This window comes from Morone saxatilis, unplaced genomic scaffold (genome assembly GCF_004916995.1).
Source record: "Morone saxatilis isolate NCDOM2014 unplaced genomic scaffold, NCSU_SB_2.0 Contig12, whole genome shotgun sequence".
Classification (NCBI taxonomy): domain Eukaryota; kingdom Metazoa; phylum Chordata; class Actinopteri; family Moronidae; genus Morone; species Morone saxatilis.
This window is the reverse complement of record NW_023339674.1, coordinates 5,577,105-5,589,788: the sequence shown is the minus strand read 5'-3', so window position 1 is coordinate 5,589,788 and position 12,684 is coordinate 5,577,105. Positions and strand designations below refer to the sequence as shown.

At 39.3% G+C, this 12,684-nt stretch overlaps 1 protein-coding gene across 1 annotated transcript in view; it reads right to left on the bottom strand.

Moving 5' to 3' along the window:
* Positions 1 to 12,684, bottom strand: part of LOC118322009 (ephrin type-B receptor 1-B-like) — a 50,598-nt gene that overhangs the window by 8,209 nt on the left and 29,705 nt on the right. The window contains exons 11-16 of the mRNA XM_035653588.1: positions 11,351 to 11,412; positions 11,046 to 11,174; positions 5,828 to 6,075; positions 2,686 to 2,753; positions 1,878 to 2,064; positions 477 to 626 (exon numbers count right to left, since the gene is read on the bottom strand). Coding sequence (XP_035509481.1) covers positions 477 to 626; positions 1,878 to 2,064; positions 2,686 to 2,753; positions 5,828 to 6,075; positions 11,046 to 11,174; positions 11,351 to 11,412 — 844 coding nt within the window. The remainder of the gene's footprint in view (positions 1 to 476; positions 627 to 1,877; positions 2,065 to 2,685; positions 2,754 to 5,827; positions 6,076 to 11,045; positions 11,175 to 11,350; positions 11,413 to 12,684) is intronic.

Sequence of the window (12,684 nt, the reverse complement as noted above, 5' to 3'; positions counted from 1 at the left end):
AGCACTTAATAACATGACTGTGATTCCAGCAAAAAGAAAAAGAATAGGATATCAAAATGCTGGGGCAAATTGATCATACTGTGAAGGTAATTGGAATAAAGTTGTCAAGACAATAAAATATTCCCAGAAGAAAAGATCAGCTGAAAAACAAAATTCTGATGCCTTTTGGTCTGATGTTCCAGGGAACAAACATTGCTGTGACACCTAAATTGATGTCCTCATTTTCCGTGTGTTTTCCTAGACTTGCAGACACCCTGCTGTGAGAGATGGCAAAGGAAACAAACAAGCACTCCCCCAACCCCCAGCCCACACACACACACACTAGAAAGACAGTGTGCAACAGAAAAAAGGGTAAACGTACAGAATCATATACAGTCACAGACATCAACGGGAACACAAAAGAACAAGAGAAAGACTGTCTATCTATCTCTCTGTCTCATTCACACATACACACACACAAGCATGCAGTGACTCACATCTTGGTTGCTCATGTCCCAGTAAGGCCTCTCTCCATATGACATCACCTCCCAGGTGACGATCCCATAACTCCAGACATCTGAAGCCGACGTAAACTTCCGGTAGGCTATCGCCTCCGGGGCCGTCCACCGCACTGGGATTTTACCCCCCTGAGAAGAGGAAAAAGAAAAGGGAAGAAGAGAGGAGAAGATAAATGGTGGAAAGAAATAATGGAAGGAAAAATGTTTAGCTTTCTAGTTCCACTTTTACAATAAGACATTCATCACCCAGCACTAACAGAGGCCAAAGGCAGCCCATATATCTGCCGTAGTACGTCTTAAACATAAAGGTGAGGACTGACTATTAATGTAATGCCCATCACAATTATTACCGGGCAGTTGTGAGAACTGTGTGTGTGCTAGATTTCATACATCATGTCCACATTTCCTGTATATGCATACTGTATGTCAGCTGCTGCATTGTAGCACCACATCCTGTTGGCAATGGCACAAAGATAGTTAACATTACAGAAAGAAAATTACACCTACGCCTGAAGTTTTATCTCTAGTGTGGAAGTCAAGACATAGCAGATGTTTGATAGCGTGGTAATAAAGATAACATGAATCTATTCCACAGCCACATCTGTTAGTTCTTATCTCCTCTAATGAAGACAATGTAGGGAGTAAACTAAAAGTTTGTTCTGCTTACTGCTTATTTTGGAGGTCAGGAGAAAATAATGCTACATCTTCGTTTGGTTAGATTGTCGGTTTCTAAAAATGACAGAAATGGTCGGACACAGCCCCCCACAATCCGATGTTGGAAAGGCGTGAGGGGTTTCCAAAGCTCTTAACAAATACGATAAGCAGTTCCCTCAAAGACCTCTGACTTTTCATACTGTATAGTGCCAACATGAGCTCAAAGTTTACACTTATTCCAACACTCAAGTTTATAAAAGGATACCTCTAAAAACCTCAGGATAAAAACCTCCTAAACGTGGCTTGGCACTACACAAATTATAGCCATTTTTATTGTAACGTCAATGGTACCAAAAAAGAGGTAGGGGTTTGAAAGAAAATGTTACCTGCATGTAAATTGTTACAAAACATAGTAGTTTATTTTTTACACACTGTTCCCTAAGAAGAAAGCGGCTTGCTAGCTTGTCAGTATTGATGCACGTGCAGAGAACCAGCGAGAAACAGCGGAGAAAAGCTGTTTGTCGAACTTAAGGTTAACTCAGCATGCTTATTACTGCACACATTCTAAATGCAAGCATTAGCATTTAGCTTAAATCACAGCTGAGCTAAGAAACAGCTGAGGCTTATGACATATGGTTTAGACTGATGAAAAATGAGCCAAGCCCGAGTCTAAAATTACCATGAAACCACAGAATGCAGCATGAGTGTGTCCTCTTTTACATTTACTTGCTCTTCCATGTTCCCTGAGTGTGTTTGAGTCCTCACCAGTGAGCTAGTGTAGGTGGGGTCAGAGGTGTCTTCTTCCAGATATCGTGATAAGCCAAAGTCCGACACCTTACACACCAAGTTACTGTTCACCAAGATGTTCCGAGCAGCCAGGTCCCGGTGAACATAACTCATTTCTGCCAGGTACCTGTAACATCAACAGGAGTGAATATGTGTGTTATCCATTGCCAGCTGCCTCGGCTACTTTAAAAAGGTAATAGGATTTAGTGTGTGTGTTGTCCCTGCCAGCTACCTTTTGATTAAATAGGAATGGGATTTAATGTTTGTGTACATGTACATGGTTGTGTGTTGTCACAGCCAGATACCTGCAATAAAATACAGATAGGATCTAGAGTGTATGTGTCCCTATGTGTATGTGAGCAGTGTTTCAACCTGGCAAGCCGACAAGTTGTGGTGTTCTTAACGTGAATAAATAGAGTTTGTGTTCGTTAATGTGTGTATGAGTGTGTGTGTGTGTGTGTGTGTGTGTGTGTGCGAGAAAGGTGTAAGCAGGATGTGGAGGCAGCACATCTCAAGCTGCAGATGTCTGATTGAGTATAACACACGACACGACCAGAGAGTATTGGATATCACCACATGAAATCTCAGTGTGCTAGAATTGGTATTGTTATATAAAATCTAATTTCACACAACAATCATTGAAAGGTCTGAAAAAGTTTATTATTCATCTTTATGATAAAAATGGATTTATGGACCAGAGGTGTGTGTGTGTGTGTGTGTGTGTGTGTGTGTGAGTGGGTGTGTGTACCTCATTCCAGACGCGATGCCCCTCAGCATACCAACCAGCTGGATCACTGGGAACTGCCCATCATTTTGCTGCAAAACCATGAACCGTGACAGGATTATTTTTACTTTTTGTTATCATGCTTTTCACTTTGGTTATTTAGAGAAAGTCTAGCAGGTGAAAAGATACATAAAATGTCATGACAGGAGCTATAACAAACATTTTTTGGAGAAAAAAGAACCTTTGCAAACCAGATTAGAGTTACATTTTACAAAATGAGGCTGTAATGTGATCAGGATAATGTGAGAAAGAGGCAAAAAAAAAAACATGGCCCTTGTGTTAGGGATAGAGTTAAGGAGTGACTATGCTTCAAGCTGTTAGTGAGGGTTAGTGTTATCACTAACAGAGGAGGAGGAACTTGTCTGATTTTGTGGAAGTTTCCTAAAAAGACTAGAGTGACTAGACTAGACTCCCAACATTCACACCCACGTGTCAACCATGTTGTGAAAGATTCAGCTTTGCACACTTGGCCAATCATTTGAATGCTATGATATTGAATGCTAAATATCTAAGTTAGCATTGAAAAGTGTTTGATTTCTATCTAATCTTAAGACATTTTTCCAAATGCATGTCTTTTTTCATTGAACGTAAGCCTATCACTTCGTCTTAAATGTGGCCATAAAAGATTTTATATTTTTAAAATGGATTTAAATTAATATGTTAAATTTGTCACCAAACTGGGGTGGCAGCTGGGTCGGCCAGGCATTATTTTTCACCCGGTGCCACCCCTCTAGATTCGCCCCTGCTCTTTTCATGTCAATAACTGAGTGCCACACTACTGTATAAATGCATTTGAAGAGAGACTGTCCCCGAGTGTGGGCCCTTACTGTATCTCCATTTATAGGATTCTTTGTGTCGAGAATTCAAAGGCACAGAAAGTGTTGGTGGAGGCAGTGTGATTCAGTAAGGAGGTGGCTTTTAAAGCAGGCATTTTGGCGCACCTTCCACTGTGGCCAGTCAAAACAGGTATAAACACTTAGATGTGGTCAAACAAACCTCCTACAAGCTAGTTTTCTCCAAGAATTATGAAACCTTCCTTCCTGATCAGTGGACACATCTCAAAAAAACACAGTCATTATGGTTTTCACATTAACAGACCATTCAGATTATAAATACGCAGCAGACACATATTTGATACTGTAATTTGAGAATACTTCATGTTGCATGTCTGCACTTTAGTAGTAGTAGTACTTTTACTTTGAACAGAATGAAGCAGGATGACCAGTGCTACAGTATATACACAAGTGGCTTCAAAACAGGCTTTTAGAGTTATGAAAGTTAGAGTTAATTATGCAATTTTTCTCTCTGGAGAACAGTTCGGTTACCCAGAGATGTCTTTAAGCTGAAATAATTAAACTGGGACTGGTTCTGTGTCAGGGTCTTTGATAATATTCACCGATGGGCTTTTGCTGTCCCAAAGATGTACAGGATGTGATACGATATAAAAATTATTCATCCTTTAACTGCAATAATTCCTTGCCATGTGTACATTTAGATTAGTAGGAAAAGATGTCTATATAATATTGAAACAATTGTATTTTACCACAGCTTTCATTTGAATGTTTGCAAGTATATCCTTAATGTGCACACTTCCATTCCTGTGCTGAATATCAAAAATCAACCAAAAAAAAATAATATATAAAATATATATATATATATAAACATATTTTGAGGAGCTGGAGGCTTGTTGTTGTTGTTATGAGACATGTTGGCAAAACCCAAAACATTCGTCTTTTTGCTATTTTACTCTTTCACCTTTGGGCCAGACAGTTTCTGTCTCTTATAAACATCACTGACATCCCAGCTGACATAGCTGCAGTCGAAGGTGTGTGTGTGTGTGTGCGCCTGTGTGTATGAGTCAGCGGATGATTTCTGAGTCAAAAGGGGTCACACTGTGAGAACCAAACATCAAAGAGTTTTTCTTTCTGTCTTTAGAGGCGCCTCGAAAGGAGGGCAGGATCAAAGAGACGGACAGACTGACAGATAGACATGCTGGCAGGATGAAGAGGAAAGAGCACAGGAAGGAGAAGAGAGGAGAAAAGGAAGAGCAGGAGGTTGTTTCTGTCTTTGTGTCTCTTTCTCCAGAAGCTCCCACTGTTGCCCTCTCCATCTGTTTGTCTGTTTGGGTATTTATGTGTTTGGACTATATGTGACTTTGGACTGAAGATAAATGTGGATATAGATACTGTAGGCACATTCAGGAACACATACAGTATGTACAGTGTGTTTTAGTGTGTGTGTGCTTATGTCTGTCTCTAAGATATTGTGAAAAAAACGTATTGGTCACCTAACTGCATTGATATAATAACAGTAAGAATATAATTTCCCTTAACAGCTTCAGTGTGTGTGTAAAATTAAACCTGTCCCACACCATTAAGGAGTGCTAGTAAGTCACCTTAAACAATTTAATTAGCTTTAAAGTGTGAAAGTGTGATTTCATAAAGTGACAAAACAATCTCTGCTCGTTCTTTCAGCCGCACCACAACAATGTCAGCTCAATCTGCTGCTGATGATGATGAGGACCTTGTGATACAGCTGAAAGGTCCACAATGTGAGTGTAAATAGACGAGAATGAATCAGCGTCATGCAATTTTCTGCCAAAACAACATGAAGGGAGTTGGTGGGTTTTTTGGTCGCTATCAATGAAATCGGGTCAAACCAAACCCACACCCCCAGATTAGCGATGTCTTTTGTTGTTGCCTTTTAATGGACAGAGACAGCTGAAAAGAGATAAGAAAGAGAGGGGGGATGACATTCAGCAAAGAGCCACAAGTTGGAATCGAACCTGTTGCTGTAAGGACTCAGCCTTAGTACATAGGGCGCAGCTACCAGGGGGCCCCAAGTCACATTTTGGATGGTTAAACTTTAAGTCCTAGTTAGAATCATGGAAGATCTTAAAATCTACATTTCTATGACTGAGTAAACTCCATCTGCTGATGATGACCATGTTGTACAGTGGAAAGCTCCAGAAAAAGCAAGAATGTGAACCTTAGGTTGAGACTGTCAACTGCTTGAATGTTGCATAAAGTGCAGCAGTACACTGTTAAAATATCTATGTACATCTGTGTGTGTGTGTGTGTGTGTGTGTGTGTACAGTGTTATTTACCCTCAGAAACGAGTCAAGTGCTCCGTTCTCCATGAACTCTGTGATGATCATCGTAGGCCTGCTCTTGGTGACCACGCCCTCCAGTCTGATAATGTTTGGTTGGTCAAACTGGCCCATGATCGACGCCTCGGACAGGAAGTCCCTCCTCTGCCTCTCAGAGTAGCCAACCTTCAGGGTCTTGATGGCCACAGGAATTTCTTTTTTACCGACAGGCTTAAGGCGACCTTTGTACACCTCCCCAAACTCACCTGCAGGAGGAGAAAACATTATGAGAATGAAATTAAAGCATTCTGTTCTGTTCAGCAAAATTACAAGGGGCTGTATACATCTAAGAACAGTATGTGACTCGGCAGGAAAAAAAAAACAAGTGCATTGTTGGGGTTGTTTTTTAATTCTCCTTGGAAATCAGAGCTCATAAATAAATCATTACATAATAAAAGAGGCTAATAAATAATTGCATTTTAATCACATTTTACGATGTAAATGGGTCACCTGTGAAATCAGATCTAAGGCTATAGTTCATACCATTTGGCTCCCATTCATTATTCAAAATTTTCCATCAGTCAAACAAGAGAGAGAGCATATTGTTCTTTGCAGCAGCTGAGCTGGGCAGCAGTGAGAGGGGCAGGGCGTGTTAAACACATAAACACTCTCTCAGTCGTGGGAGCTGGCCTGTGCACCCTCAGTGTCATACTGATGGCCTTAGAGCAGCTCTGCTCGAGCAAATTGAGGCCGAGGGCTTTACTCAAGGGCACGCTGATGGTATTTTTGCAGAATGAAAGAACAACAAAAATTGAATCCCCTCAACAGCTCCTCTCGGGGGTGAGAAAAGGTTTGTAGCGGAGGAGGCAAACAAGACAAAAGGGACAGTGCCTTTATTATTGCTATGGTACTTGGCTTTGCGCATCGCACCTCAACTTTCATCTTGTGGTCAAAACAAAGGTAGCCTAGTGACCTCGTGGATAAAGGGATTGTGCTGTTCATAGGTTCATTCCTTGCCTGTTTGTCTTGTTACCTAAAGCATTTTCTGAATCTGTTCGTGTGGCCTGTAGCATCACTTACTTAGCATTAGCTACTTGACTAGTAAGAGTGGGTAAGATTGGACTATTTAGTATTTACTCTCTATGGTTATGTAACATTTCATAATAATGACATCACCAGGGTTATTTTGTCTTTACCGTTGGTCAGAACTAAATCGCACGAACGTCGGAAATCTAAAGACTTCATAGTTGAGAGCAGCCACACTAGAAAGTGGACTAAAAAGCAAACCATCAAAAAGAGAAGGGAGAGGATATCGTTTAAAAATGGGGACAATGGCGCCTATTTTCAATATATTCTCTCCTGGAAGACATTCATTGTGTTGCACCCAGAAAAGTGAAAGAAATAGTTTTGTCTAAAATCTAAAAATGGTCAATCACAGCTTTAAGTGGGTGTAAATGTCAGGTCATTGGTTTTGGAAAATTACACATAGGGTTTGAATAGCACTTCTGATGGAGGATCCTAGTGCTTCTTGTACAACTGTTTATTCTGATAGTATTTATTAGATAGAACATAAAGGGAAAAGTAAAAGTAAAGGGAAAAGTAGAAAAATGTACCTCTTAGAACACCACTGAGTCACGGCGAGTTGTTTACTTCCAGTACTTCCCTGTATTTGTGTATAAAGAAAGTACCTCAAAATTGTAGTTTTTGTGAGCAACTGTACTTATCTACTTTCCATCTCTGGATTTATCTCAGTTGATGTTTACATGGAAAGTTTTATAGATGTTGTGTATGTGTAACTGAAAGCTCCAGGAGATTTGTAACACATTATTATATGTAAAGCTGCATTCTCTTGGTCACGTGTCTCTCTTCATGCATTGCTACACTGATCTGAGATCTGATTTGATTGGTTACAAGAATATGAACTGATTTTAACCTCGGTGCTTTGAACTTGTTCAATGTACAGAACATTTCCTTACAGTGCTGAAGACACAGATGTCTTTTGTCAAAATAAATGCAGCCATATGCTGCTTGGGGACATGAAAATTGAATACCACTTCAAAATAAAAGTCCTCATCCCTGAGATAAAAATCAGTGTGTGAATAATGGATGAGTGATGGGAATTGGATGACAGGCTGTGTCGTCCTGTCTCACTGTGATCTCTGCTCCACATCTCACTGCTCATTAAAAACTATCTACTGTCACCGCTGTAAACCAGCAGAAGTGGAGATGGATGGAGGGCAAAATAGGAAGGAGAGATGGGGGAGTGAAAGAGTGAAGGATGAAAATGAGACAGTATTGATAATAAGGGAGAAGAGGGAAGGAAGTACGGAAGGATGGATGGAGAAGGGTCGCAAACAGTAATTTTCGCAAAGAGAGGCAAGATCATATGACATGTCACTTTTCTGAAAAAAAGGTAGTCGAGGAGAAGTTCGAGCAAAAGAAGAAATATTCATTGGTTTTGTTCTGAAATCTTAAATCTGCAGTATATCTGGGTAGTAAATTAACTGGTCTGTCATGTGAGATATAGCTTCTTTCTTTAAAGTTCTTCAGGACTTGTCTTGAGTCAAATAGAGTGATTTTTAGGAATGACATTTCTTACAGTGTGGATGATAGTAATAAGGAAAGAGGAAAAGAGAGGGGTGTTATCACAGAGGGAGAGGAAGAGAGAGCGAGGTGAGATATTTTTACTGTCTCCTTGGGGTGCTTTCTTCTTTTATCTTCCCTCCTCAATCTGTTGTTGTTCTGCCTTTTTCCCCCTTGGTTCTTTGTTTTAGCATTTCTCTATACGCAAACAACCTCTAAAACTCTGGAGGGGCTGAATCACAGAGAGAGATGAAGATAGGGGGAAGTATCAAAGAAATACAGAAAGAAAAACAAAAAGATAAAGTCGGAGAGAAGGAAAAAGAGAGATGTGGATAAATTTGTACTTTCGCAACGGAGTGAGAGAGATTCGACCATTTAAGGGCTCAAAGTCCAGCCACATCTCAATCACCCAGGCTCATATTTTCCCCTCCCTCCCCGTCGTTTTCATCCCTCCTCTGTCACCTCTGGCTGAGGTGAGAAACCTTCCCCTGAGAGAAATAAAGCGAGAAACGGAGGGATTACAGAAAGCCTCTCAGAGTGGCTCAACAGACCAAAGCCGAAAGCACATACTCTCAGCGGTGAGGGGCTGAATCTGGTTCATGACCTTTATCACCCAGAGCTCCATGGCCATTTGGGTTTGATTGGTTTTGGTCCAAAGCAAAAGAAAAAAAAGAAAAGTTTTCCGGGTGATAACATTTGGAGTAAAAACATTCCTCCATCTATGACGGTTTGAGGTAGAAGACACTAATTCATCCTTAAATTAGTTATCAATTAGTTAGTGGTAATTGGACCATTTGATGTCCCATTTGAGGGCAATATAAACTAAAATAATGAATTAGATATTGACACAAGGACTCTATACAAGACTAATGCATCTTAGTTTATATTGTACTCCTTCAAAAAAAAAAGTGAACCTGGGACTTTTGGAGGTCTGGGGCCCTGGGGCAGTTCAATGTTATCAACTTGGCCCGTACAAGAGGTGGTAATGCTTTCATTAAAAAAAAAAAAGTTTGAAGAATAATACAGAAATGATGTAGGACCTACATCTTTGAGCCCTTGAGTAAGTTATTTATTCGTACATTTTCTGCAAAAAGAATCCACATTAAGTGTTAATATCAACTTTAAAAATCTGCTTGTGACAAGAAATAATCATTTGATTGTGTTCTGGGACAGACTATGAGGTTATTCTTCAGTATTTCTTATTCCCAAATAGTTTCTTAAGGCATAATTAAATCATGAACAGATGTGAGTTTGATCTAAGGAATACAGCAGTGATAGAAATGACAATTACTTACCTTTGAGATTACAAAGTTTGCATATCTAAATGTTTCCTTTTACACATATAGCCCTACAATTGATGACTGGATTTGATGACCTCAAGATATCTGAATGCAAATACTATGGGTGCTATGGGTAACCACAAGTCTCCTTTGACAAACATGCCTACTTGTGCTAATTCCCTGCAATTTGGGGCATGCAGTTTGTTTTTTGCATGTGGTATGAATGCGTTATTTTCGCCTGAATATTTCTACATAATGGGGTCATTAAACAGTGTTGGAATTGCAGAAATTGGGAATAACTGAAAAGCTGAGAGACCTACTTCATGTCACTCCTGCATGAGTCAGTACCCCACTTGTACCACCCCAGTCACAAAATGTCTGGATATGCCACTGGTTGGATGTGGTTTATATTGTGCTGTCACTGGATGTACAATTAATTTTTTTACTTTTAGCATGTGTTTTACATATTTGTATTTTATTAAATTATTCATCTTATGCTCAAATCTGTGTGTTCTGTGTTTCGTCTGACTTGAATCCCCTTGGGGACAATGAAGCAATAATGGAATTCTTGAAGGTTAGTTTAGCTTAGTTTCACCAGGGTCAAAAAGTAGTATAGTTCAGTCTATTTAAAAATATAACTTATGTTTAATATTTTTTTTGACAAGGGCAGTACTAAGGGATCAGAGGTAAAATAAGACACTTGATCTGACCAACTGTAACCAAAGTTTTTTCCTTATTTTTTTTGTTTCTCGTTTCCATCCTTTTTTAATTTTTCCATCCAACAGCTGAAATGAAAAAACTCTGCCCCCCCAAAAAAGATTTCAGAGGATGCTCTGGGACTCCATCTCACATCCAACTTTTTCTATTTGCCAAACATCACACAGCATTTTTACAGTGAGAACTCAGATAGCCAAAGAGAATGCATGAAGACAGTTTTAATTTATTCCGGTGAAAGTTTTCAGCATGAATAAAACATCTCTCCTGACTTCAAAGGAAAAAAATAAAGCAAAATAATAAATTGGTACTGCGTGTTTCTAGATCTTTTTCATTCACACAACAGTGTGGCACAGTTGATGAAATTGATTCATTTACTGTAGAGTACCTGCTGTTTCAAGTGACAGTGGGGCTCATTAAAAGGAGCCACGGTTTACTTTTATAACGTTCACTTTTGGAGCAGTTTAGAGTAGATATGAAGGGTGATTTTTTACTTTTCAACAAAAGCTACAAGTAGAATGATTGCACAGTTTGACTCATAAAACAATCATGGAGTTTTATGTATTTGTTGAGTTTAGCTTTAACATCTTATAGAAACAACATGAGAGAGGAAAGGGCAAGCCAAGGGTCAAAGACACGGAGTCTATGATAATCTCTACCTGATCCAATGACTTCCTCTATTTTGACACAGGAGGGGTCGATTTCCTTGGCAAACTCCCGGACAGCCTCGTTGGGGTCCTCGTAGGTGAAGGGGTCGATGTAGATCTTGACCCCCGGCGAACTGTGACCTTCAGACAGGGTGGGAAAGGTCACGGTGGGGGCGGGGCCGCTGAACATGTCTGGCCTCAGAGTCACCTCTGAGGAGAAAATTAGAAAGTGCAAATATAAATTCTGTTCTGCAAGTTTGGTGTGTGTAAGCATATATAAAAGTAGAACTGATTTAAAGTTTCAGTCGTGGTCATACCTCCTCCTGTGTTGTACTGCTGCAGCTTGTCACCGTACACACTCTCCTTTAACTGTCTCCTTCTACAGACAGAAAGACAAACCAAGAGATTTTTGGGAAAGAGGCAAGCAGACAGACATTTTACACAAAAGTTAGAAATTCTAATTGGTTGTCTTCTCTTCAGCTGAGGTAAAGTAAATAGTCCTACTGAATGTAAAAAAAAAAAATAAAGTCTGCTTGAGAGACAGAAAAAGTCTTTCAGGAATTCATTAGTATTGGGTGATTTGTTACTGTTCTGTGTTGTCAGCTTTTGTTTCCTTCTTTCATCTGAGGACGGAGCCAGAGAAATGCACTCTGTAATATTTGAATATGTCAACTGATCTTCGCAGTAGACATCCTATACTGCATACAGGGAGAGAGCCAGTCTCTTGCTATTTCTGGGAGGTCGCCGGGAGACTTTAAAAAAAGTCTGGATCTACTTTAAAACTCGTCGTGGAATCAAATGAAATAATTTGTGTGCAAAAGCTATGTCATTATTGTTATTGTTGTTATTAAATTATGCTTCCATTTCTAGTAATTACTTAGACACAGAGGCCATTTTATCCGCATTATATTCAGATTTTAATGTAATGTATCATAATATCATATCATTTATCAAAGGTTTTATTTCATGTGTACACATACAGTATGTGGTTGCATATGGCTACACAAAAAGTAAATTAGTAGTTTATACAGGTTAATTATTCTAATTAATAATAATTTTTACAACAAAATACTAACTAATAATAAAATAAATCGGTTCAAACTGATATTTACATGATTTTTTAATTCCAATGTATGTTGTTCACTGGCATTTACTCTTCTCTTGTTGTAAGGAAACAATTCAAATAGGCTTCTCAAAATGAACCCTCTCTTAAAATAATGTAACAATAAATAAATAAATAAATAAATGCTTAATGTGAGAGTTTATGCTTAACTCAAGGCACACTTACTACCTTTCAACCACATCTCACAGTGTTCCACAGCAGATACAGTTTGCTCAGTTGTCATGGAGATGGTTCAGTTATGATCACATGACCAAAACATGGAGCTTCACATGACAACAGATGGTCATATAGAGGGGGTGGGGATCATAAAGCCTGTTATCATGTGACTGACGCTCCAGATTGTGAGATGTGGTTGAAAGCTCTGCTAAAATAATTCACTTTTTCACAGCAGACATTTCGACATGTCACAGTAGGAAAAACACAGGTGTAAATTAATGATGGCTGAGGTTCATTCAGCTGCTTCTGTTTCAGGACTAGTATCAGTAACACCTGTGCTTTTCTAACATGATAAGTCAAAATGTCTGCTGT